The following is a 27508-nucleotide window of genomic DNA, read 5'->3' on the forward strand; positions in this document are numbered from 1 at the left end:
ATAATAATAATAATAATAATAATAAAAAAGGGGGGGAAACAAGGAAGTCCAGTTGCCTTTTGAAAAAGACCAACCATAACCTGGATGACTGAGAATCTCCATCAACAATCATTAAAGAGGTTGCCTCATAGATTCAGTGAGCAAAGGAGGGGCAGGCGCGGGGCCTGGAGGGAGGGGGGGGGAGAGGCAGGCTTCGTCATCCCTGATGGGAGACCCCCCCCCAAAGGAACTGGGGAGCATGCTGGAAAGCCTTGGCACAAACTCCGGGGTCTCAGTCTCCATGCCCATCCTTCAAAGAGGCATCGGGGTTAAACCTAGCTCAAGAGGGCAAGCCGGAGAAGGGGGGGGGCGGTTGCGGGAACACCTTGGCAATTTCTTAAACAAGCAAAATAATAAGAATATTTCTTGTTTTTTAAAAAAAAAAAAGAAAAAGGAAAAAAAAAGGAGGAGGATAAAAGCGCCACAGCAAAGCATCACACACAAGGCACACACGGTCACAAAGAGGGAACCCGCTTCGAACGGGGTTTTTGCGTCGGGCCCCGCTCTCGCTCGCGGCCTCCCTTCGGCCGCGGAGGGGGGTGGAGCGAAGCGGGCCCCCACCCCCATTTGGACTGGCACTCACCTTCCCTTCTTCGCGGGGAATGACGACGTTCTCGTAGCGGTTGCGGCACTGCTTGGGGGAGCGGTAAACCCGGCTGCAGGAGTTCACCACGTCGCTCACCAGGTCCCAGTTGGGGGTGTGTGCGGGGGACATGATGGCCAGGTTGAGCGGGAGTTCCAGCAGCTGCTTGACGGCCTGCAGTAAAGAATAAGAATAAGAATAAGAATAATTTTATTTCTATACCACCCTTCTCCCGAAGGACTCAGGGTGGTATACAGCCTATTAAAACACAAGACAACATCAGTTTAAATAGTTTAAAATTATTAAATGAGTTCGGCTCAAATTTAAAACCCCAGAAATTTAAAATACCCCAATTTAAAATTATCATGTTGATAGCCCGGCCTGGCGGAACAACAGGGTCTTCAGTGCGCAGCGAAACACCCGGAGGTCGGAGATCTTACGTATTTCCGGGGGCAGTTCATTCCACAGGGCTGGGGCTCCCACAGAGAAGGCCCTCCCCCTGGGTGTTGCCAGCCGACATAACTTGGCCGATGGCACCCGGAGGAGACCCTCTCTGTGGGAGCGGACTGGTCGGTGGGAGGCTATTGGTGGCAGAAGTCGGTCTCGAAGGTACTCGGGTCCTATGCCATGGAGCACTTTAAAGGTGGTGACCAGCACCTTGAATCGCACCCGGAAGACCACTGGGAGCCAGTGCAGCTCGCGCAGGAGGGGTGTCACATGGGCACAACAGGTTGCGCCCATAACCACCTGCGCGGCCGCATTCTGGACCAGCTGGAGCCTCCGAGTGCTCTTCAAGGGGAGCCCCATGTAGAGAGCATTACAATAGTCCAGCCCAAAGGTGGGAATAGCGAGGGCAAAGTGTCAAAATAACGGAATAACGGAGTTGGAAGGGACCTTGGAGGTCTTCAGGTCCAACCTCTTGCTTAAGCAGGAGACTCTCTACCAGTCTAGACAAATCATTGTTCAATTTCTCCTCCAAAACCTCCAGTGATGGAGCACCTAGAACCATGATGGAAAACCTATGACACGCATGCCCAAAGTGGCATGCGAAGCCATGTCGCCTGGCACGTGCAGCCTTGCCTCTTTGTCTTCCAGGTTTCTGGCGCACATGCACATGTGACAATCAGCTGTCCTTCGTGCACACGGCAGTGCTGAAACCTGTGTGCGCATGTGCGCCGTCCAGCTGATTGTTGGGCATGCATGCACGCTGGAACCCAGAAGTTTGGCTTTTCTGGAGCGCGACCCTGATGAGCATGCGTGTGTGATGTTTCCGTGCGACCTTCTAGGAAATCGGTGCCGAAAAGGTTCGCCATCACTGATCTAGAACTTCTGAAGGGCTTTTCCAGCCCTCTCTAAGCGGTTCACAGAGTGAGCCTGTTGCTCCCAACAATCTGGGTCCTCATTTTACCCACCTCGGAAGGATGGAAGGCTGAGTCAACCTTGAGCCGGTTGGATCGAACTGCTGCCAGTGGGCAGAATTGGCCTGCAATACTGCATTCTAACCACTGTGCACCATGGATGGATGGATGGATGGATGGATGGATGGATGGATGGATGGATGAAAGGAAGGAAGGAAGGAAGGAAGGAAGGAAGGAAGGAAGGAAGGAAGGAAGGAAGGAAGGAAGGAAGGAAGGGCAACAGCAATAGCACTTAGAGTTATATACCGCTTCACAGTGCTTTACAGCCCTCTCTAAGCGGTTTACAGAGTCAGCCTGTTGCCCCCAACAATCCGGGTCCTCATTTTACCCACCTCGGAAGGATGGAAGGCTGAGTCGACCTTGAGCCGGTTAGGATCGAACTGCTGCCAGTGGGCAGAGTCAGTCTGCAATACTGCATTCTAACCACTGCGCCACCACGGCTCTTTAAATAAAAAGCATCTAGGCCAGTGATGGTGAAACTTTTCAGCACCGAGTGCCCAAACTGGAACATGTGTGCATGTGGGAGCGCCGGAAACCCAAAGACCAGCTGGTCTGCGTGCGCATGCCGGTTTTTTGGCCTTTTTTCTGGGCCGTTTTTGTGCCAAATATGGCCTAAAAACGCCCAAAGAACAGCCTGTTTTTGGGCTGTTATTGGCTATTTTTTGTGCAGTTTTCCAGTGCTCCGGCACCCACGAAGACCAGCTGGCCGGCGCACGTGTGTGCAGCGGAAACCAGAAGAGCAGCTGGCGACAGCGCGCGTGCCCACAGAGCGGGTTCTGCCTGCCACCTTTGGCATACGTGCCACAGGTTCGCCATCGTGGATCTAGGCAGTTTTAGGCTGCAGAAATTCTTACGTCTGGGAAGGAACAGCCATTGTTAGACGTAAGGATTTATGTTAAGGAAGTAGGAAGGGGAGGAAAACAGTGGCTCAGTGGCTAAGACACTGAGCTTGTCGATCAGAAAGGTCGGAAGTTCGAATCCCTAGTATTAGGTCTCCTGTGCGAGCAGGGGGTTGGACTAGATGACCTCCAAGGTCCCTTCCAACTCTGTTACTGTTACTGAAGAAGAAGAAAGAAAAGAGGTTTCTTGGCTGTCTCATCCCTGAAAACAACAAGATGACATCTAGTGCCCGGCTGCTTGATGGCACCGACTGGGTCATCTTGGTGGGTGGCCACTACAGAGATGCTGGGGTCGGTTTCTGGGTTGGTTTGGTAGGCCGCTTCTCACCTGGAGGAGAGCCCAGTCTTCGCTGATCAGCCACTCGGGGTTGTCCTGGCCGGCCTCCGCCGCCGGCTTCACGAGGGTGGGCAAGGGCTTGGCGAACGGGGTCTGCTGTTTGAGCAGGATGTTCTTCTTTTGCTCCTTGCCTTCCCGTCGCACTTTCAGCATCCCCGGAGTGGCGCGGTCAAAGAGGGAGCGAGGAGGGACGACGATTTCTCCGTGACGCTGCTTCTTCTTCCTTCCTGCGGCTGGGAGAGAGGGTGGCCCCAGTCAGGAGGACAGCTGGGGGGGGGGTGTATCTTTCTTTCTTTCTTTCTTTCTTTCTTTCTTTCTTTCTTTCTTTCTTTCTTTCTCCTCTCTTGGTCTCTCTCTCTCTCTCTCTCCCCCTCCCCATCTCTTTGTCTGTCCCTCCCCCCCCTCTCTCCCCCCCTTAGTTTCTCCCACCCTCTCTCTGTCTATCCCTCCCCCTCCCTCGGTCTCCCCCTCTCTCCCCCTCCCCCTCTCTTGGTCTCTCCCTCCCTCTCTCCCCCTCCCCGTCTTGATCTCTCCCTCCCTCCCCCTCCCTCTTCCTTCCTCGGTCTCTCTCTCCCTCTCTCCCCATCTCTTGGTCTTTCCCTCAGTCTCTCCCCCTCTCCCTCTTGGTCTCTCCCTCCCTCCCCCTCCCTCCTCCTCTCCCTTCCTCAGTCTCTCTCTCCCTCTCCCCCCCTCCCCATCTCTTGGTCTCTCCCTCCCTCCCTCCCTCCCTCTCTCTCTCTCCCTCTCTCGGTCTCTCTCTCTCTGTCTGGGTGAAGAGACAAACAAGAGTTCATGCAGTCTATCCCGAACATGTCAAGCCTCAAGCCGGGAAGATGACGTGGATAGAGTCACATCAGCTTCAAGGCGAAAGTGACACAAGAGGTGCAGCGAATACACAAGGCAGAAGGCCTATGGACCTCAAATCCCAGCAAAGCTTACTGGAAGGATCGGTCTTGTGCCTCTTGCGCTCCTTCCTGACGTACACGGGAGGCAGCTTGGACTCTGGGATGGGGACCGGCTCGTACATCAGACACATGACCGAGTCAATGTAAATATCGTTGTCATCCTGCGGTGGGGTGGGCGGAGTCCAAAGCTGCAAAAAAGCATCAGGAGAAAGTTACCCTTTTCTTCTTTCCAAAATTGTACTGGTAGATACATACTTGGATGTGTTTCACTGGAGGGGTGGGGAGGAGAATGAGAGGAGGAAGAAGAAGAGGAGGAGGAGAATAGCAATAACACTTAGACTTATATACTGCTTCACAGTGCTTTGTAGCCCTCTCTAAGCGGTTTAGAGAATCAGCCTCTTGCCCCCAACAATCTGGGTCCTCATTTTATTGACCTCGGAAGGATGGAAGGTTGAGTCAGCCTTGAGCCTGGTGAGATTCGAACTACCAAATTGCAGGCAGCCAGCAGTCAGCAGAAAACAGCCTGCAGTACTGCCTTCTAATCACTGTGCACCATGGAAGGGAGGGAGGGAGGGAGGGAGGGAGGGAGGGAGGGAGGAAGGAAAGAAGGAAGGAAGGAAGGAAGGAAGGAAGGAAGGAAGGAAGGAAGGAAGGAAGGAAGGAAGGAAGGAAGGAAGGAAGGAAGGAAGGAAGGAAGGAAGGAAGGAAGGAAGAACAATAGCCCTTAGACTTATCGCTTCATAGAGCTTCACAGCCCTCTTTAAGCGGTTTACAGAGTCAGCCTCTTGCCCCCAACAATCTGGGTCCTCATTTTATCCACCTCAGAAGGATGGAAAGGATGAGTCAACCTTGAGCCTGGTGAGATTCGAACTGCCAAATTGCAGGCAGCCGGCAGTCAGCAGAAGTTGCCTGCAGTACTGCACTCTAACCACTGAGCCACCACAACTCTTCACCACCGCAAATGGGAAGAGGATGGAATGAGGAGGAGGAAAAAGATAGAAGGAGAATGGGAGGAGGAGGGAAGAAGGTGGAGGAGAATGGGAGGAGGAAGGAGAAGGAGAAAGAGAAGGAGGAGGAGAAGAACTTACTGGCATTATTTCAGTTTGTCCATCTGGTCCTTCGTAAAAATACTCCTGTAATACCAGGGACGGTAATGGTGGGGAGAGGGAGGACAAAGAGAGGTTTATTCAGTTCTAGTGTTATGAAAAATGCACCCCAATTCTTACCCCACCCCTCTTAAGACCCAGTTCAAAATAGGGAGCATCATCTAAAGGGATCCCCCCCTCCCACCAGCCTCTAAGAGGGAGACTCTGATCCCCGAAGGGCATCGTCAGCTGGAAACAAAGACGAGAAAAAGCCGAGCGAAGAAAAACGTCAACAACAGCTGCCATTCACACCTCAGCTAGAGCTTAAGTTGGAGAAGTTAATTTACGGCAACGGGAGAAGGGCGACATTGAAAAGACGGTGGACGGTGATTGTGACAGGAAAACGCAGGTGAGCCCAAAAGCCTGGAAATATTTCCAGAGCTTCGAGACGACGGGAAAAGACTGAGAAATTTATTTACTTTGTTGTAGGCATCTTCTCGAGTGTAAGTGAAAAGTTCTTCCTCCTTCCCTTGCAGAAACGTTTTCTCCTCTTCCTCTTTCAGCTCTTTCAGACGTTGAGCCTCCCATTTCCGCTTTGCCGTCTTCACTTCCACCTAGATGTCAAAAACGGAAAACCAGAAGAACTGTTCTGACCTAGGCTTCTTGTTGGGACAAGAAACAGACTCCTTGTCCCGACAAAAAAACCCTTTTTATTAAGTGACTGTGAATTCCTCTCATTCACATCCAGCAAAGTCTTTCAAGGGAGAATTTACAGTCACAGACCTTATCTGGCTTGGGGAGCTGCCAGGCCGATATCTTCAAAACTTGGCAAGGAGTCTCTGAGAGTCACGAACCAATTAAGCGAACTGATTGTCTCCTGCAAACTCCACTCCCCTTTCGCTCCTCTTTTATTCCCTCTGGGAGGGGCCATTCACCGTCCACCTGTGGCTTTACTCCTGAGTCGACCCTTGTTCTTTAGCTGTTCCCTTCGTCTGGCAATTCTGCGCATGCACACACTGGGAACAGGCTCCAGCTGTTCGTCTGCCTCACTGATATCTGACTCTGAAGGCATCTGATAACTGGCATCCGCCCTGGCCCCCTCTCTGCCTCCGACGCAGAGCCCTCATCAGAGCCTTCCCCAGACTCCAGGACTGGCCCACGTTCCTCCACAACCTCCTCACTGTCCGAATCTGCTACCAGCTCCGACTAGAACCAGAAAATGTGGGTTCGGGAGAGCTTGGGTTCGACGCGGCAATATTACAATATTTCTGCATCAAAAGATTGCTTGGGGGGGTTTCAAAAGATGCCTGTGTCTGTTGAAGGGGGCTAGATATTTTGTCTTCCTTTGATAAGTATAATTAATAATGTTGGCATTCCTACTTCCCAGCATATCAATAGCCAATCAGTTTGATCTAGTGGTTAAGGCACCAGGCTAGAAAATGGGAGTTGCTAAGTCCTAGTTCCACCTTAGGCATGAACCCCAGCTGGGTGACTTTGGGCCAATCACCAGGAAACGGTGCGTTCTAGTCCCGCCTTAGCCATGAAAGCTGGCTGGGTGACTTTGTACCAATCATCAGGAGACTGGGAGTTCTAGTTCTGCCTTAGCCACGAAAACCAGTTGGGTGACTTACAGCCAATCACCAGAAAAAAGAGACTTCTAGTCCCACCTTAAGTATGAAAACCAGCTGGGTGATTTTGGGCAAATCACCAGGAGATGGTGAGTTCTAGTCCTGCCTTAGGCATGAAAACCAGCTGGGTGATTTTGGGATAATGACCAGAAGATGGTGAGTTCTAGTCCCACCTTAAGCCTCAAGGTTAACTGGGTGACTTTGGACCAATCACCAGGAGACAATGAGTTCTAGTCTTGTTTTAGGCATGAAAGCCAACTGGTGACTTTGGGCCAATCATCAGGAGATAATTGAGTTCTAGTCCCACCTTAAGCCTCAAAGCTAAGTGGGTGACTTTGGGCTAATGACCAGAAGACGGTGAGTTCTAGTCCTGCCTTAGCCATGAAAGCCAGCTGTGTGACTTTAGGACAGTCCCCTCCCTCTCTCATCATAGTGCTTAGCACATTGTAAGCCGCCCTGAGTCTCCGGAGAAGGGCGGCATATAAATCAAATTAAAAAATATATATATATAGTGTTGTGGTTGTGGGGAAAATAGGAGGAGGAAGGTGTGTTGGATATGTTTTGCCACCTTGAGTTATTCGTAAAAATAATAATGGCAGGATGAACATAAATAAAACTAAGTAAATAAATAAACAGATCCTACCTCATTTTCTTTGGATTCATTCTCCTCAGCGGAAACGTGAAAGAATTCCAAATAATTCAAGGCGTACTTTTCAATGGGGGTGAGCTGAAAAAAAAGCAAAGAGAAGCCACAGCATGACCAACAGATTCATGACCTTTGGAGTGGGCAACCAAATGCCAATAAGAAAGATATAAAAGAACCATGTGCTGTGGTCCGCCAGTGGCCTGCGGAGCTGGCAGCAGAGTCGGACAGTGAGGAGGCTGGGGAGGACCATGGGCCAGTCCTGGAGTCTGGGGAAGGCTCGGACGAGGGCTCTGCGTCGGAGGCAGAGAAAGGGCCATCTGGGAGTTATGTGCTGACTCCGGAGCCTCCAGAGTCGAACATCAGCGAGGCAGAGGAACAGTGGGAGCCTGTTCCCAGTGTGCACATATGCAGAGCTGCCAGAAGGCAAGAACAGCTAAAACAAAAGGGACGACTCAGGAGTAGGGCTTGGAGATGATTGGCCCTTCCCATAAGGCTTAAAAGAGGAGAAAGGCACGTGGGCCTTTGCAGGAAGCAACGTTTGTTCATTCGGTTCAGCTTAAAGCCTGAAGCTCTGTTTGATTCTGGACTCCGTGTGGCTTTGCCAATTAGGCCTTTGGCAGCGTGTCAAGGGAGATAAAGGTAGGTGATTATCCTGAAGGAATTATCCCAAAGGACTCTTTACAACTAATTGGGACTCAGCTGTGAATGAATGTAATTCACAGCTGTTGCAATAAAAGAGGTTTTGGGGACTACTCGTGTGTTTTACTGACTCAGGAAGCCTAGGTTAGACACCATGCTTGGTTTGCATTAATTTGGCGTCACTTGATAAACACAGCCACGCTCAGTTTATTAAACACAATCTCTCCTTCAGCTACAAAGGCTTAGTTTTGAATGGGACATAACTTTTTTTTAAAAAAAGCAAAGGAATGGACAACTTGATAGCCAACTAAATGTCTATGGAGATTCTCCGTCATCCAGGTCTTAGTTGTCCCAAAGGTGCTTTTTTTTCCAAGAGGCAACTAGACTTTCTGGTTTTTCTTTCTTACTTTTTTTTTAAATTTGATTTATATGCCGCCCTTCTCCGGAGACTCAGGGAGGCTTACAATGCGCTAAGCAATAGCCTTCATCCTTTTGTATATTTATACAAAGTCAGCTTATTGCCCCCACAAACTGGGTCCTCATTTCACCTACCTTAGAAAGGATGGAAGGCTGAGTCGACCTTGAGCCTTGGCGAGATTCGAACCTGCAGTAATTGCAGGCAGCTGTGTTAATAACAGGGTGCTTTAGACCACTGTACAACCAAGGCTCTTTTGAAGACGTTTCGCTACTTCTCACCTAAGAAGCTTCTTCAGCTTCTTCATCAGAGCTGAATAAGCTTCTTGGAGGAGAAGCAAAACGTCTTCAAAGAAAAAACCAGAAAGTCCACTTGAAAAAGCATCTTTGGATAGTGCTAGCTCAATCTTAAAAGAAGTGTGTGTTTTTTTTTCCCCCTGAGTCAAAGCAGAATGGGGATGGCTTGCTGGGGAGAATCAGATGCATTAATTTAAAACAAAAATAAATAAGCAAGACATAAAAATGGAGAGCCCATTTAGTGCTACCTTTAAAAGAAGGTAGCAAGAGAGGCTGAAGAATCATGCCAAGGAAACTTCAAGGGCTGGTCCAGGTAGAAGAGCAATAGCCCTTAAACTTATATGCCGCTTCACGGTGCTTTTACAGCTCTCTCTAAGCGGTTTTACAGGATTTGAATAAATGAGCTGGAAGGGACCCTGGAAGCCTTCTAGTCCAGCCCCTGCTCAAGCAGGAGAACCTATACAATTTCAGGCTGTCTAGTTTCTTCTTAAAAAGCTCCAGTGATGGGAGCACGCATGATTTCTGGAGGCCAGCTGTTCCACTGGTTAATTGCTGGGAAGTTTCTCCTTAATTCCAGGTTGCTTCTCTCTTTGCTTAGTCTCCAGCCATTGTTTCTTGTCCTGCCCTCCGGTGCTTTGGAGAATAATTTGACCCCCGTCTTCTTTGGGGCCGCCCCTCAAATACTGGAATGCTGCTATCACCCCTAATTCTTCTTTTCTTTAGACTAGTCAGACCCAAATCCTGCAGCCGTTCTTCCTATGGTTTAGTCTCCAGGCCTTTGATCATCTTCACTGAACTTTTTTCAAAGTCTCAACCTCTTTTTTGTAGTAGGGGGACCAAAATTGGTTGCAGTATTCCAGGTGTGTGGTCTTACTAAGGGTTTTATAAAGTCAACCTCTTGCCCCCAACAATCTGGGTCCTCATTTTACTGAGCTCAGAAGGAGGTAAGGCTGAGTCAAATGGCAAGTCAGCCGGCAGTCAGCAAAAGTAGCCTGCAGTACTGCATTCTAACCACTGGGAGTCAGGAGTTCCCCCTCACTAATTAAAAAGCGCACACACAGAGACAGCAAAAGAACGTTTCTCGGATCGGGATGGGAAATGCAGATGGAAACCAAGGGCACCTGATCGACCACGGCCACCAGCTCCTGCAGCAGAGAAGGTTGCTCAAGGTATTGTGCCTTTCCAAGTTCTGAAACCAGAGGTTTCGACGCCGATTCGTTCTCTCCATCCAGAACGTGCGAGTTCCACGCCTCGTTCTGCTCCTCCTCTTCCATCTCCTCTTCCTCCTCCTTCTCCTCTTCCTCTCGTTCGGTACTTTTCAGAGCCTTTAAGAAGACACAAAACATCTTTTTTTTTCCCCCTCCCCTGTACTGGTAGTGTACATTAGATAAATTTGTTAAATTTATTTGCCGCCTATTCTCTCTCTACGGGGCTACTCTAGGCGGCTTAAGAAAGACAAGAAAAGAGAGTAAAACGGAAGTAAAAATAACAGAACAATAAAATAAACATTGAGAAGGAACACAGCACCGAGAATGCATCAATGCCATAACCAAAAAGAGGGATGGGGTGGAGAGTAGAGAGCAAGGGGAGAAGGTGGAGTTTGCCGTCAATCGAGCGGCTACTTCCAGCATGGACTAAAAAATCTGCACCACAAAAAATATGGATTTGATATAACTTAAATATAAGTTTGTTTGCACGAGGAAGTAAAGAGGCATACTTTGTAAATTGATCTATAAATTAAGTGGGCCCAATCTGGGTCAGTCACAGGGACCAAAGGTTTTGTCTCCCGAGCTTTGGGACTCACGCTGGAGTGTGTACTGTTCTGTGTGTGGTATTTACCGTATTTTTCGGAGTATAAGATGCTCCTGACTATAAGACGTACCTACCTTTTTGGGGGAGGAAAACAAGAAAAAAAAATCTGCCTCTGCCTCCCAGCAATTTGCCTCCTTGCAGCAAACAGCAAACAACCTGCTTTAGTTTCATTTTCATTTTCAGCACGGCCTGATTAGCACAAGAAGAAAAAAAAATCTGCCTCCCAGCAACTTGCCTCCTTGCAGCAAACAGCGGAGGCCCGCACAGCAATAGGCAATGGCAATCCCTGCAGCCTGAAACAGTTGACGGTTGGGAGGCCAATCCAACCGATAATCAGCTGCTTGTGCTAATCAGGCTGTGCTGAAGCTGAAACGGGCTATTTGCTGCAAGGAGATAAATTGCTGGGAGGCAGAGGTCAGAGGGTGGGTGTGGCTACATTCGGTGTGTAAGACGCACCCAAATTTTCACCCTCTTTTAGGGTGGCCGCTAAGCAGCCTGTCATAAGCCGAGGACTGCTTGTACGTTAAAAATATCACTCAGAATGAAACTATTCTGAGTTGTACTCCGGCAACTCAACTCTCAACCAGCAAATCCAAACCACAAATGCTCCACACTTTCTTACATCCCTTGAAAAATCTCTGTCTTTCCTTACCTCTATAAAGGGCCTGGCCACTTTGGGAGAGATGGTTTCGGAGGGAGACGGCTCTTGCGACAGCATGACAAATTCTTCGGCTTTCACCCGGAAGCCCGAATCCTCCATTGGTGAGTGAACTTCAAAAAGTTCCTGAATTGTTTGCTGCAGAGAGAAGGGAAGGGAAGGGAAGACTTATTCCATCTTCATGTCCCTTGTTTACTTACTTTGGTTCTCAGGTAAAGGTTAAGAGTTTCCTGTCCAATCGTTTCTCACTCTAGCGGGTGGGGCTCATCTCCGTTTCTTGGGCAAAGGAGCCGACGTTGTCTGAAGACATTTTCCGTGGGCACGTGGCCAACATGGAACACTGTTTCATTTTCCTGCCTAAGCAGGGGGCTGGACTAGAAGACCTTCAAGGCCCCTTCCAACTCTGCTATTCCTATTCCTATTCCTATCCTATCCTATTCTAAATTTCCTTATCCTATTCTATTCTCCTTCCTTCTTTCCTTCTTATCCTATCCTATCCTATCCTATCCTATCCTATCCTATCCTATCCTATCCTATCCTATCCTATCCTATCCTATCCTATCCTATCCTATCCTATCCTATCCTTATTCTATTCTAATTCTATTCTATTATTTTATTCTCCTTCCTTCTTTCCTTCTCCTTCTTCTCCTCTCTATTCTCTCCTCTCCTCTCCCCTCCCCTCCCCTCCTCTCCCCCCTCCCTTTCCAATGAAGTGGTACCTATTTATCTACTCTCACTGGCATGCTTTCGAACTGCTAAGTGGGCATGAGCTGGGGCGAGAATCTTTTATTTCTACACCACTTCATTCTCCAGAGGCTTCTGAGGTGTCGGTCAAGTGATCAGACTTTTCCAAAGCCACCGGCCCCAAGCGAACATTTTTCTGCCGTTTTCAACCTGGAGATACCTGCGTTAAAAAGGCCATGGAGTAGTCGTTTCCCTGAGCGGCTACTTCTCGGATCAAATCCTTAGTCCCGTTTTTTAGGAGCTTCTCTTCGACCGAGTTCCCGCTGACCAGCCTAGAGAAACCAGAGAGGAAGTGTCACTTTAAAAGGAGGGGTCAAAGACAGCGCCTGAGAAAAACAGCAAAGCCACGGATAACACAGGCAGTCCTCGACTTACGACAGTTGGTTTAGCGACCATCCGAAATTACGACGCCACTGAGAAAAGTGACTTGTGAACCGTTTTTCACACTTATGACCGTTGCAGCATCCCTCTGGTCATGTGATCAAAATTCAGCCACGTGGCAACTGACTCATATTTATGACGGTTGCCGTCTCCCAGGGTCACGTGATCCCCTTTGGCGACCTTGTTACTCACTCAACAACTTCGGTGATTCCCTTAACAACTGTAGCAAGAAAGTTCGTAAAATAGGGCAAAAGTCACTTAACAATGGCAGCGATTCCCTTAACCGCTGTGGCAAGTAAGGTCGTGAAAAGGGAAATAGCAAAGCTCACTTAACAAATGTCTCATTTAGCAACAGAACTTTTGGGCTCAGTCGTGGTTGTAAGTCGAGGACGACCAGTATTGGATCCAAAAAAGAAATAATAATAAGAAGAACACGATTTGGAGGGATAAAGTTACAGGCCCGCCCTTTCCTCCTGGGTTTGTCTCTTCCTTTTCCTTTTTTTCCTTTTTTTAAAAAACATTTTAGAGCCTTTTGTTTGTAATGAAAAGATTCTACAGACATACCCCCACTCCCACCCACATCACTACATGCCAGGTTTCTGTCCAATAGAAAAATAAAGAGGCAGAGACCTGCCTAGATGAACAAATCGCTTTACAAAATGTATAATTTACAGCAGTAAACCTGTCAGGTTTCGTTGCTATCTTAAATAAACTTCATTCTCAAACGCAAGGTCTCTAATGAATCTTTTTTTTATTTAAGAATAGAAAGAAGACATCCCTGAACTCTTTGTGCAGCCAAAACTGGCACCTCCTTCCAAACCCCTCCCTTTCCTTTCTTCAACCCCAATGTCTCATTGGCCATCGTGCAGATCCATCTCTTCGTCCCAAGCACGTTCTTTTCACAGGAATTCCCCCCCTCCCTCTGTCACCCAGGTAACGCTATCTACTAAAGAACAGGAAACTAGGTAAAAGTTCATCTCAGCATTAAAGCAAAGCTTCTCCCTCTCTCATTCATGTCAGCACTGGAGGAGATCATAATTTGGAACGCTGACAAAACCTATATTTACTAAAAAAAATAAAAACAAAGTTTAAAGAACAGACGTTAAAAGGAAACAGCTTCTTACAACTTCCAGGATGGAAGGGTGATCCAAAATTAGACAAGGCATGCTAACAGAATAAAACAAGAGGTTTTTTTTTTTTTTTGTTAAGAAAAAGCACCAGACTCTAAATATTGCTGTGAAAACAGTATAGTTATAGGAATACACTCAAATGGGTCCATGGGCAGGACTGCAAGATTTCCCTTTTCTTTAAGTCTGTATCTAGGTAGTATTTATAGAGATTCAACTTGTGTTTTTTCCGCACTAATCCCTTCTTGGAAGGTAACCATTAAGCAAAGCTATGTCTGAGGAGCTTTAGGTGCTGTCTCTTCCTTTTCACCAGCGTCACCTGTAAATGTGGATGTCCTTGCACCGGCCAATCCGATCGCACCACTCCTGAGCTTTGGCTTCCATCACCGGGTTTAAGTCGTTGTCGTAGAACACGACGGTGTCGGCTTCCACCAGGTTGACGCCCGTGGAGCGGCTGTGGGAGGAGAGGATGGCGCAGAAGAGCCGTTTGTCTCGGTTGAAGGTTTTCATCAGCTCCTGATGGGGAGTAAAAGACACACTAGTTGCCAAAAGCTCACAAGATGATGTACAGATATACCGAAATACAGGATCTGCCCCATTCTTATTGGCTTAACGCTAAACCTGGCAGGATCTGCCCAATGAAGCAGGCAGATACCCATGTTTTATGACAGGGGTGTCAAACTCAAGATGTGAGATGCGGCTGTTGTGGCCGCCAGCGGCCTGTGCAGCTAGTAGCTGATTCCAACAGCGAGGAGGCTGGTGTGGTGCTGCACCAGCAGCCTGTGCAGCTGGCACTCGAGTCGCACAATGAGGAGGCTGGAGAAGATGTGGTGCCAGAGGTGGGGATTCAGCCACGGCCTTTAGAACCTCCCATAAGTGAAGAGGAAGAAGAGGAGGAGCCTTTTCTTGATGCATGGGCACGCAGAGCAGCCAAAAGGCAGGAGTGGCTCCTCAGGAGGAGGTCTCCTCGAGAGTAAGGCTTGGGGCTAATTGGCCACTCCCTTAGCCTATTTAAGGAGGAATGCCGACTGAAGCAATTTGCAGGGAACAACTTTGTTCACATACCTTTGTGTTTTGTCTTGCTTATCTTATCAGCTTCCTGCAAATTGCTTCTGGGCATTCTGCCAACCACAGTAAGCTTTCAGTATTATTCTTTGAATTCTTGGCGGCTGTTAATGCAGTTAATTAACAGCCGTTGTTTTAAAAAACTGGTTTATTTAGTAAACTAAGGTTTGAACGGACTTTGTGTGTGCTGCGTTCTTTGGGGTCCGTAGCTGGGGCAGAACAGCGGCATGCTTAGATCTGGTCCGTTGGGCCGCCCTGGAAACAGCGAAGGACCAGCCCGTGGTGCCTCTACCAGCGAAAATGGAGCTCGGAAGGGCTGGCAGGGGGTGTTGCAGGAGGCCATCCCAGCTGAAAACGGAGCTCGGGAGCCCATTTTCGCTGGCAGAGCACTCAGGCCGCCACAGGCGCCCCTGACACGAGTGATGTCGAGCTGGCCACGTTCACCCACCCACCCAAGGTGAAATACAACCCTGATGCGGCCCTCAATGAAATCCGGTCTGACACCCCCGTTTTATGAGGGTCTGTGGCAGGTTTTGGACACAAACTAAAACCTATGATGGACAGCTTGAAAGGAACTGGGTATGTCAGTGATGTCTAACCTTTCTAGGAGCCTGGGGAGGGTGAAAACGACCTTCCCCACCCCCCTAGAGACCCTATGAAGGCCAGAAACGGCCTGTTTGCTGACTTCCGGTGGGACCAGAAGGCCTATTTATTGCTCTCCCCAGGCTCCAGAGCCTTTCTAGGAGCCTGGGGAGGGTGGAAACGGGACACCCCCCCCCAGCGGCCCTCCAGAGGCTGGAAACAGCGTGTTTCCCGACTTCTGGTGGGCCCAGAAGGCCCGAAAATCAGCTGGCCGGTGCGCACATGTGCGCCGGAGCTAAGCTCGCATGTCCACCGATATGGCTCCGTGTGCCACCTGTGGCACGCATGCCATAGGTTTGCCATCACGGGGGTATGTCTAAAAGTCTAAGGAAGAGAAGGACTAAGGGTGACATGAGAACAGTCTTCCACTATTTGGGGGGCTGTCCCAAGGGAAGAGGGGATCGACCTATTTTCCAAAGCGCCAGAGAGCAGGACAAGAAGCCATGGATGGAAACTAATCAAGGAGAGAAGCAACCTGGAACGAAGGAGACATTTTCTGACAGTGAGGACAATTAATCAGTGGAACTCTCTAGAAACTGTGGGTGCTCCATCACTGGAGGATTTCAAGAGGAGATTGGACAGCCGTGTGTCCAGAATGGTATAGGGCAGTGATGGCTAACCTTTTTGCCATCGTGTGCCAGAAGCGGGGGGTGGGTGGAATTGCGGGTGTGTGTGTGTGCACGTTCTCACGCCCATAATTTAATCCCCCCGCACCCTGCCTCCCTGCGCATGCACGTGTGACACCCCCCTTTCCTGTGCCCCATTTTGGGCCTAGCAGGCCTCCCTGAAGCCTCCGGAGGCCGGAAACAGCCCGTTTCCTGACTTCTGGTGCAACCGGAAGGCCTGTTTTTTGGCCTCCCCAGGCTCCAGAAACTTTCTTGGAGCCTGGGAAGGGTGAAAATGGCCTCCTCCAACCCCTGGAGGCCGAAAACTCCCTCCCAGAACCTCCGCGTAAGCTCTTGCGCCCAAAACGGGCAGCGTGGAGACTCCTGCGGGAGGGGAGGGGCAGCCAAAAATCAGCTGGCCGCCGCACACATGTACACTGGAGCTGAACTAGGGCAACGGCTTGCATGCCCGCAGATATGGCTCCACGTGCTACCTGTGGCACGCGTGCCATAGGTTCGCCATCATGAGTATAAGGTCTCTTGCCTGAGCAGGGGGTTGGATTAGAAGACCTCCGAGGTCCCTTCCAACTCGGTTCTTCTGTTATAGACCTGAATGCTTATGTGTGAACTTGCTCACTGGGTGCAAACGGGCTTCCTCCAGCAGTGAGCATGCTTGGGGGGAAGAGTTACAAAAACTCAAATTCTGGAAACAAACAAGACGGACCTGCCGCTCTTCCTGGTTCGCGCACTCATCGATTCTCACGTAGGTGAGGAAATGGAAGTTGAGGAAGCGTTCCAAGATGTCCAGCATGAGCATCATCTGGGACAAGATCAGCACCCTTCGCCCTTCTGACTTGAGCTTTTGGAGCAAGACTGCCAGGGCTTCCAGCTTCCCTGCAATGCAAGAGGAAGAATCAGAGCCGGGAGCGTGAAGTCCCTGCCAGGTGGACCGACAGGTGCAGATCAAGGTGTTTCCTCTACCTGCATCGTACTGGATCAGACGGAGGTCAGGACACGGAAGCAGCAGCCGGGGCATGGTCAGCTCATGAAGCTGGTTCAGGTAAGGCAACACCTTCTCCTTCAAGTTGTGCCGGAGGAGTTTCATTCGGTGGCTGTAAGCAGGGGGAAGCCTCGCCACGTGCAAAGACGGAGGAGCGGCCACAGCAGCGGGCAACGCGCAGAGCGCCCTTGGAAACAAAAGCACAGCCATGGCAAATGTTCCTGGGTAGGGCCATGTTGTGACCTGCCTGATTTCAAATCCCTTCAACCTTGGAGGCGGGGGGAGGGGAGAGGGAATGGCCAAACCTTCTGGAGTCTGACTATTTATAGTCCAAATTCTGGAGGAGAGAGGAGGAGAGGGAGGAGGACGAAGAGGAGGAGGAGAAGGAGAAGGAGGAGAGGGAGGAGAAGGAGGAGAAGAAGGAGGAGGGAGGAGGAGGAGGAGAAAAGGAGAAGGAGGAGAAGGAGGAGAAGAAGGAGGAGAGGGAGGAGGAGGAGGAGGAGGAGGAGAAAAAGGAGGAGGGAGGAAGAGGAGGAGAAAAGGAGAAAAGGAGAAGGAGGAGAAGAAGGAGGAGGAGGAGGAGAAAAGGAGGAAGATGAAGGAGAAGGATGGCACTTCGAGCTGGAGATGAGCTCAAAGCTCAGCTGGATAATTCCCAACTCTGAATGAGATACTACAACTAGTCACTACACAGGCAGGTCAAGAGTTCAGCAACATCTGGAAGGTTGAAGCTCCCCATCCTCCTCTAGAACCACCTGGCTGGTTGAAAAGGAACGGACAAAGGAGCAGGTGCATTTTTGGTACCTTACAACTGTAAGGATGGCCAAGAAATATGCAGCTCTTTAGGAGCAAAGAATGGGAGAAAATATACCCAGCCTTCCAACTACGATCATCTAGGCTCAAATTAATTACCTCAGGAGCCCGTAAAGATTAACTAGATCTGGGGGTCTCCAACCTTGGCAACTTTAAGAGGTGTGGGCTTCTGGGAGTTGAAGTCCACACGTCTTAAAGTTGCCAAGGGTGGAGACCCCTGAACTAGACAACCTCCTGGGCTATTCCACAAATGCCCTTTGATAAGACTTGAGCCAAGGATGGAGCTTGGAGTCACCTGTCGACGGTGTCCCTCAAGGATTGCTGCTGCTGTTCGAGCTGCCGGGTCAACCCTCCGAGAGGGTCTTGATGATCTTTGGAGAGACCGCAGTTTACAAAGCCAGCCCAGCTCCATTTCCTGGTTCTGCCGGAGAACTGAGGCTTTGTGTTGGAGTTGCCCACCAGGGAGCAAATCCTACGAAGGTCCTTGCCGTAGACGGGAGCTCTGGAGCAATGCCGCTCGTTGCAAGAAAATATCCTGTCCAAGCGTTCCTTCAGGAGCCTGTTTTTCTCCTCGAACGACTCCTTTGTAGAAGACAAAAACAAAAACAAAAACAAGAACACCCAGAGCTGTTGCAGAGATCATTAATTCTCTAAAATTATCTACAGCTACCTGCTGGTACGTAATTGCAAATGTGTTTTTTTTAAATCCAAATAAGGATATCTCAGGTGGCATTCTATGTACAGTTGCAAGTTTCCAATCCTAGAGGAACGTTACGTTTTGGGTTTTCAGGGACTATAATTGCATTGATTCTTCCTCCCATTTTCAACGTGGGGTGTGGGGCTGTCTTCATAGTATTTTCTATAATTTGCTTGTTTAATAATAATAATAATAATAATAATAATAATAATAATCATAATAATAATCAGGAGGAGGAGGAGGAGGAGGAGGAGGAGGAGGAGGAGGAGGAGGAGGAGGAGGAGGAGGAGGAGGAGGAGGAGGAGGAGGAGGAGAAGAAGAAGAAGAAGAAGAAGAAGAAGAAGAAGAAGAAGAAGAAGAAGAAGGAGAAGAAGAAGAAGAAGAAGAAGAAGAAGAAGAAGAAGAAGAAGAAGAAGAAGAAGAAGAAGAAGAAGAAGAAGAAGAAGAAGAAGAAGAAGAAGAAGAAGAAGAAGAAACAACAGTGATACCCATTGTCATCGGGACACTTGGTATCATGTCCAAGAATTTTATAACATACATCAGCAAATTACAGCTTCCTGCAATAACACCAGTGGAACTGCAAAAAACTGCACTACTTGGAACATCGTACATCTTAAGAAGGTGCTTGGTTGATAGCTAGGACGTTGGCAGCAACCCGTATCAACCATTAGCACTAGTCAGTGGTATTTGTGATGCATTTTTTGAATGTTCAGTTGACTGAGTTTCATGTTTAATGAATAAAAGGGATAATAACAACAACAACCTAATAATAATATAAAATCACCATCAGTCAATTGAAAAAGTAGTCATTTAAGTCATTTTGTTATGAGATAGATGTCAAATAAATTCAATAAATGAATAAGTTCAGTAAATAAGTAAATAAGTAAAAAATAGATAGATAGATAGATAGATAGATAGATAGATAGATAGATAGATAGATAGATAGATAGATAGATAAATGGAACAGCTTATATTCCTGCCTTGATACTTTTAATATTATTAAACAACATCTGCCTATCCCAGATCCTTAGGAAGGACTCGGTAGGTAGACAAAAATGTCAACTCCAGACTAAACATCTGGCTGTCTATAACTACAACATAATAATTCTAACAAACTTCTTCAAGTGCTGTGATTTGTGCTCATACGATCCTGGTAGTTTTTCTTCTTCTTCTTAAGCCTTGCTTACGCCAAAAATAACTACAAAATGTAGCCTTTCCCCCCCACAATTTAAAATATGCAGCTTCATCTCGAAAAAAAGAGGACAAGCCATAATGCCAAAATGAGAATAAAGTTGTGCAAGAGGCGAAGGAAGGAAGGAAGGAAGGAAGGAAGGAAGGAAGGAAGGAAGGAAGGAAGGAAGGAAGGAAGGAAGGTGGGAGGGAGGATGTGAGAAAGAAAGAAAGAAAGAAAGAAAGAAAGAAAGAAAGAAAGAAAGAAAGAAAGAAAGAAAGAAAGAAAGAAAGAAAGAAAGAAAGAAAGAAAGAAAGAAGACTGTGGGAAAGAAGGAAGGAAGGAAGGAAGGAAGGAAGGAAGGAAGGAAGGAAGGAAGGAAGGAAGGAAGGAAGACTGACTGACTGTGGTATGGGGCATATCACATTAGTTCCAAAAGAGATTTGAAAGAGACCTTAATTTTGAGGCTTTGGTGGTTCGCAAATACAAAATAAGTTGCCGTACCTGTGAGTGACCGCCATGAATGCCGGACTTCAGGGACGAAGCAGAATCTCCCGATGCCAAATTAGCCCCCATGGTTCTTCCTGGAAACACAAACTTAAAACCTAAATCAAATGTTTCTATGGCTCAAGCATCCTCTTATAAAATGGCTTTGCCCTCTGAATCAAACAGTGGAGGTCATGGGGTCACATTCACACAGATAGTCCTCCACTTACAACAGTTCCTTTAGCGTCCGTCCGAAGTTACAACACTAAAAAAAAGGGGGCGTTTCTCGTGGTCCTTCACGGTTTCCACGATCTTAAGTGTCTTGTGACCGTTTTTCACACTTCAGACCACTGCAGCAATTCCTGTAGTCGTGTGATCAAAATTCAGACTTTTGGCGTATTTGTGATGGTTTGCAACCTCCTGACAACTAAAGTCAATGGGGAAGCCAGATTCACTGAACAGCTGGGTTACGTACCTTACCACCAAGGCCACACCTGGAATAACTGCAACCAATTTTGGTCACCGTACTACAAAAAAAGATGTTGAGACTTTGGAAAAAGTTCAGAGAAGAGCAACTAAGATGATCAAAGGCCTGGAGACTGCAGGATTTTGGGTCTGGCTAGTCTAGAGAAAAGAAGGATTGGGGTGACATGATAGCTGTATTCCAGTATTTGAGGAGCTGCCAGAGAGGAGGGGGGGGTCAACTTATTCTCCAAAGCACCTGCGGGTAGGACAAGAAACAATGGATGGAAACTAACCAAGGAGAGAAGCAACCTGGAATTGTGGAGAAACTTCCTAACAGTGAAGACAATTAAGATGTGGAACAGAAGTTGCCTTCAGAAATCATGGGTGCTCCATCACTGGAGGTTTTTAAGGAGAGTCAAGACAGTCACTTATCAGAAATGGTATAGAGCAATGATGGCTAACCTTTTTGCCGTCGCGTGCCAAAAGTGGGGGGAGCCCAGGATGGTGACACATGACACACACACACCCGTGCGACCCCCACTTTTGGCACGCGATGGCACAGTGGGCCCAGTAGGCCCATTTTTTGCCCTCCCCAGCTCCAGAGGCTTTCTTGGAGCCTGGGGAGGGCGAAAACAGCCTTCCCCACCTCCCCGGAGGCCCCCTGGAATCTGGAAACGGCCCGTTTCCCGACTTCTAGTGGGCCAGAAGGCCGAAAATCAGGTGACCGGTGCGCGCATATGCGCTGCAGCTGAGCTAGGGCAACACTCACATGCCCACAGATATGGCTTCGCGTGCCACCTGTGACACATGTGCCATAGGTTCGCCATCATAGGTATAGAGTCTTCTGCTTGAACAGGGAACTGGATTAGAAGACCTCCAAGGTCCCTTCTAACTCATTCCATTCCATTCTTCATTCCAATATTCTATTCTATTCTATTCTATTCTATTCTATTCTATTCTATTCTATTCTATTCTATTCTATTCTATTCTATTCTATTCTATTCTATTCTATTCTATTCCATTCCATTCCATTCCATTCCATTCCATTCCATTCCATTCTTCTTTCTTATTCTATTCTATTCTATTCTATTCTATTCTATTCTATTCTATTCTATTCTATTCTATTCTATTCTATTCTATTCTATTCTATCTCTACTCTACTCTACTCTACATGCTATGCTGTTCTACATTCTCTTCTCTTCACAACTGCAGTGATTCATTTAACAACTGTGGCAAGTAAGGGGCTAAAACTCACTTAACAACTGAAATGTTGGGCTCAATGGTGGTCGTACGTCGAGGGCTACCTGTGCTCCGTGCCCCAGCTACCAAGAGCATCCTTGCATTTCACTACTTACTAGTCACCAAGTGCAATTAGAAATATCCGCAGATATTTCTTTCTCGCTAATGGGCACTTACTTGCTGTAGGAAAAAAGCTTTACAAGGGGCATTTAAAATAAAAAAAGTTTAAATGTTCACATTTAAGAATAGAATAGAATAGAATAACAGAGTTGGAAGGGTCCTTGGAGGTCTTCTAGTCCAACCTCCTGCCCAGGCAGGAAACCCTACACCACTTCAGACAAATGGTTATCCAACAACTTCTTAAAAATTTCCAGTGTTGGAGCATTCAGAACTTGTGAATGTTCCACTGGTTAATTGTTCTAATTGACAAGAAGTTTCTCCTTAGTTCTAAGTTGCTTCTCTCCTTGATTAGTTTCCACCCATTGCTTCTTGTTCTACCCTCAGGTGCTTTGGAGAATAGCTTGACTCCCTCTTCTTTGTGGCAGCCCCTGAGATATTGGAACACTGCTATCATGTCTCCCCTAGTCCTTCTTTTCATAAAACTAGACATACCCAGTTCCTGCAACCGTTCTTCATATGTTTTAGCCTCCAGTCCCCTAATCATCTTGGTTGCTCTTCTCTGCACTCTTTCTAGAGTCTCCACATCTTTTTTACATCGTGGCAACCAAAACTGGATGCAATATTCCAATTTAAGGTTTGCAAACATTGCTGGCTGCAGTTGCGGTGGCTTCATCGATAATTCCGGTTCGTTGTCCTCTCGTGAATGCTCTGAGGGTCACAGCAATACAGGAATTGGGACAGGTAAGGCGGAAAGATGGACGCAAAGGAAGGCTCCTTACCTGGCTGAGTTCCTGCCGAAGTCTGCAACCCTACCGGATGTTGGTTCCCTAGTGCGTTGAGAGCGTTTTGGACAGTCCCAGGCTGGGGCACTGTCTGCACCACCACAGGGCCCTGAGGTCGGAGATATTGGGGTCCCGGAGCCGAAACAATTTGCAGGACACTGCCTGGAAGGGTAGAAATTTGAAGGGAAAGAAAAAGGGACTGACTTTTTCAGGAACTACTGTATTTTTCGGACTATAAGATGCACTTTTTTTGTCTCCTAAAAGAGGGATGAAAATGTCTGTGCCTCTTATAGACTGAATATTGCCAAAGCCCTGCCCACCCGCCAGCCATTTTTTGGCCTCCACACACCCTGTTTTGGGGCCTCTTTTCGGCCTGTTTTAGAGGCTTTTTTCGGCCCGTTTTTTCAGAAAAACGGCCTGAAAAAAGTCTCAAAAACGGCCCGAAAAAAGATTCGAAAACAGGCTGAAAATAGCCTCAAAAATGACCCGAAAAAAGCCTTGAAAATGGCCCGAAAAAAGCCTCAAACACAGGCTGAAAAAAGCTTCAAAAACAGCCCAAAATTAGCCTCAAAAACGGCCTGAAAAATGGCTGGAAAAGGGCAGAGAAAAGGCCCGAAAAGGAAAAGTTTACGATCACTGCAACATCCCCACAATCACACGATCAAAATCTGGGCCCTTGGCAACCGACATACATTTAACAATGGCTGCAGCATCTCAGGGATATGCGATCACCTCATGGCGACCTTCCCAGCCCAATTCCGACAAGTGAAGTCAATGGGGGAAGCTGGAATCCCTTTAAGGCCGCATAATTCACTTAAACACTTGTAGGGATTTGCTTTAAACTTCCGTGGCAAAAAAAGGGTCGTAAAATGGAGCAAAACTCCTAGTGCGCGCATGCACAGAGCTGCCAGAAGGCAAAAACAGTTAAAACAAAAGGGACGACTCAGGAGTAAGGCCTGGAGATGATTGGCCCCTCCCATAAGGCTTAAAAGAGGAGCAAAGGCACGTGGGCCCTTTGCAGGAAAGCAACATTGTTAATTCTGTTCCCACTCAGCATCTCTGTTTGATTCTGGACTCTGTGTGGCTTTGCCAAGTAGGCTTTTGACAGCGTGTCAAGGGAGATAAAGGTTGGCGATTATCCCGAAGGACTTCTCCCGAAGGACTTTTTGCAACTAATTGGAACTCAGCTGTGAATGAACGTAATTCACAGCTGTTGCAATAAAAGAGGTTTTGGGGACTACTCATGTGTTTTAATGACTCAGGAAGCCGAGGTCACAACACTCCCGAATGGGAATGATCCGGGAGGGTTAGCTTGACAATTTAGAATAGTGTCAGCCCTGAAGCCATTTTCTCCTGGGACCTTCACGGCTGCCACAGTGGAGATGACTCGAGCTGTGGGAACGGGAGGGAGGGTGGAGGTAGAGATAGCTGGGGGATTGTAGCCAAAATAAAATTCTTTCCTCTGAGAACCAAGGACTTTCCCCCCAGGTGCAAGGAGGTGGGATCGAAGACCAACTGACCCTTGGGCTGTGACCTGATTGGACCAGGTGATGGATTGCATGGGCAGGGGAAATAAAACTTTACTTTTAACTTGGGGGAGACCCGAGTAGGGATTTAGAGTGAGGTTTCCCCAGATGTGCCAATATGACATGCCTAATAAATCTATACTTTAGATTTGCCAATATGCCTGCCTTGGAGTTTTGCTTCTGTTGGGTGTGTTACTTGGAACCCTGACAAATAGGATGGCATAGGAAGCAAAGCTGTTACAGAATCTGGTAGTACTTCTAGAAATACTTTGAAACATCCTCCCAGAGGAGGGCAACAGAAACAGACCATGAAGTGGGTGTGTGGGGTCTCTAACAATGCTTTGAGCTCTAAGCGCTTATAAGCAGTGTCCTGAATAACGGGAAGTGAGCTTCCTATGATCTTCTCCACTGTCCTCACCACTCTCTGTATGGATTTTCTATCTGAGGCACTGCTGCCATCAAATCAAACAGGGATGCAATTGTCCTTAATGTCTACAACCGGAAGACCACGCAAAATTCAAAATAAATCCCAGGAAGCACGGGAGGATCACCCACCCCAATCGAGAAAAACGCTGAGGATGGGGAAGCTCCCCAGAGGTGTTCTTGTTCTGACCCAGTCTTCGCAGAAGGAAGAAACAGATTCCCCACAAAGAAAACCCCTCTTTTATTTACACATTGGGAATTAACTGCCTTCACCAACAGAAAGTCCAGACGAGAGTCCTGCAAGAAATTAACTAAAATAATAGTCCTTATCAGCTTGTTATGATAAATGCAAGGCTGGGAGGCTGCAAATTAAGTCAGTTCAAACAGAGAAATAGACAAACCTCAGTTCTGGCAAAGCAGTCTTTGTCGCCCGAAACACACAAGGAGCAAACTTTCCAGAAATGCGAACGGTTGTCTGCGACAACCAAACCGCTCCCCTTTCCTCCTATTTATTCTCCAGCCAGAGAGGGGCCATTCAGGGTCCACGTTTGTTTTGCTTCCTGAGCCATCTCATTGTTGGCTGTTCACCTCTCCTATCTGCTCTGTGCATATGCGCACCTGGAACAGGCCCCAGCTGTTCTTCCTCCCTACTTATCGCTGCCTCCGAAGGCAGCTGGTAAATGTCGGATGGCCCTGGCTCTATCTCTGTGTCCGACGCTGAGCATCCATCAGAGCCTTCCCCAGAAGGCTCCAGAACTGGCCCACATTCTTCCTCAACCTCCTCATTGTCTGAGCCTGCCGCCGGCTGATGGGCCACTACAGTTCTTCAAAGTTACTCACCTTGCAGCTGTAGAGGCTGTCCTGCGGTCAGCTGGCGGAGTTGGCTGTGAGACAGAGTGAATTTATTCCCCTGGAACTGCAGCGTCACCGGCGTCTCCGGCTGCGTGATCCGGCCCTGTGCCCCTGCAATGGAAGCCAGCTGGGCTATTTTGACCACTTCACCACCTGGGGGAGAGGGGTGGAAGCACCCGTGAAGAAGGGGAGGGCGAGGCAGGTGGGGGGGGCCTTCTCCCAGACATTCCCTGGTTTCCTGTCGTGGTGGTTAGTAAAACGGAGGACGTGAACCACATGCAGAGATGGAAGAGAATGCAGAGGTGGGAGCGGAGAGCGGGAGGGAGGGAGGGAGGGGAGGAGGGAAGTGTCATCCAAGAAGTTCCACAGGTACAGCTTTGATACAGGTGGGACGGGCCAATTGCATCAGGCTCACTTTCTTTAAATGCGCAACGGTGGGGTGATTGGGGCAGGCCGAGGGCAGAGATCCTTCCACTTTCACAGGTTAACAAGCGTGACCTGGAAAAAACTCACGTGACACTTCAGAAAAGAGAGAGAAGAAAAGTCCTTAAGGTCGGGGACCTCTACTGCCTTTTCAAAAGCAAACTCTAACACAGCTCAAGAGAGGTAGGAATTAACAATGCACGGGGCACACGGAATAATTGAGCATTAAAAGTATATATAAAGTAGTGGCCAAAATTGTGGAAACCTTTTGAGTAAAAGTGTATTTTTGAGGTTTGATGGCTAATAACACCACTTTTTTTTTTTTTTTTGGAGTTTCAAGATAATCCTATTCCACTGCTGGAATGGCCTGGGAATAGCCCAGACTTTAACCCAATTGAAAATTCTATGGAACCCACTAAAGAAACTTGTTAGTCAGAAGTGACCTAGCAATAAAACCCAGTTAATCAAAGCCATCCTTCCATCTTGGTTTCACATTAGAACAGCTGCAGAACTCAAAGACTCGGTTCACTCCATGGGAAGACGTTGTAAGGCCATCATTCATGCTAAAGGTTACCCAACGAAGTATTAACTGACGTGGTGATAATTTTTGTATATCTCATTTTTTCTATGGTGATCATTTTTGTATATCCTTTTTTCTATGTGTTTCACTTTTCTCCTTTATACTGTAACTGCTATTCTAATAGCAAATCCTTCATAAAAGTTATGGCATTACATTCTTGATTATCTTTCCATATAATTTTATGGTACTACTCCAAAAAACAAAAGTGGTGTTATTAGCTAACTTTAGAAAATACACTTTTCCCAAAAGGTTTCCACAATTTTGGCCATTATGGTATATATATTTGAGTGCTTTGCAAATTTTGGGCTTGGAGATCAACGCAAAAGCAGATTCATTGGACCTCCCAATCCCATTTGCAGATGATCCCCAAGGGATTTGATTTCCCTAATTCGTTGGAAACGTCCAATTAGCAATGACGAATATTCTACTGGGGAGGTCGGTAAGCTTCATGCAGTTCTAGCCAAAAGGACTCGGATTCAGCAAATGTATTTTTTAGTGCACAGAAGGTTATCTTGTCACAGACGCCCTCCGATGAAGAATTGAAGGTTTATTGGTTGGAAGTGACAAATTTTGGGGGGGGTGTGTGTGTCCCCCTGCAATGAATGAAACATGAAGTTTGGGCTCTGTTCACACGAAGCGAAACGCTTCTCCGTAAAATCAACTCAGAAAGGGAAAAAGAAAAAAAAAATCAGGATTTTTAATGCTTGGAAACCCCTCCAAACGTTAAATCTCCAAAGTTTTGGAGTTGAACGTGGCATGTTGGTTTGACTTTTATAAAGGCAGTGGGTTCCCCCGGGGGGAAACATTAGTACAACAGTGCTCGAGAGTCTCTAAGAGCAAGGGTGGGTGTGACCCTGGCTCCTTTACCACCTGTGGACTTCAACTCCCAGAATCCCTGGCTCAGGAATTCTGGGAGTTGCAGTCCGCAGGTGGTAAAGGGGCCGGAGTCACCCACCATTGCTCCAGATGTGCTAATAGTTCATCTACCATCGGAAATAGACCGCCTT

General features: G+C 47.8%; 1 protein-coding gene across 27 annotated transcripts in view; it reads right to left on the bottom strand.

Moving 5' to 3' along the window:
- Positions 1–27508, bottom strand: part of EP400 (E1A binding protein p400) — a 103960-nt gene that overhangs the window by 21919 nt on the left and 54533 nt on the right. For 23 of the 27 annotated variants that reach the window (XM_087880297.1, XM_087880296.1, XM_087880291.1 and 20 more), the window contains 16 exons: positions 25487–25651; positions 22695–22859; positions 20110–20189; positions 18033–18319; positions 16906–17111; positions 16649–16818; positions 13932–14128; positions 12265–12376; positions 11355–11498; positions 10012–10215; positions 7538–7621; positions 5746–5880; positions 5270–5314; positions 4216–4369; positions 3268–3509; positions 623–796 (listed from right to left, as the gene is read on the bottom strand). In XM_087880297.1, the coding sequence (XP_087736423.1) occupies positions 623–796; positions 3268–3509; positions 4216–4369; positions 5270–5314; positions 5746–5880; positions 7538–7621; positions 10012–10215; positions 11355–11498; positions 12265–12376; positions 13932–14128; positions 16649–16818; positions 16906–17111; positions 18033–18319; positions 20110–20189; positions 22695–22859; positions 25487–25651 (2564 nt within the window). The remainder of the gene's footprint in view (positions 1–622; positions 797–3267; positions 3510–4215; positions 4370–5269; positions 5315–5745; positions 5881–7537; positions 7622–10011; positions 10216–11354; positions 11499–12264; positions 12377–13931; positions 14129–16648; positions 16819–16905; positions 17112–18032; positions 18320–20109; positions 20190–22694; positions 22860–25486; positions 25652–27508) is intronic. The other 4 variants (XM_087880301.1, XM_087880300.1, XM_087880299.1 and 1 more) reach the window with 1 other exon arrangement.

Source organism: Pantherophis guttatus, chromosome 17 (assembly GCF_059756535.1).
Source record: "Pantherophis guttatus breed Tessera chromosome 17, ASM5975653v1, whole genome shotgun sequence".
Lineage (NCBI taxonomy): Eukaryota > Metazoa > Chordata > Lepidosauria > Squamata > Colubridae > Pantherophis > Pantherophis guttatus.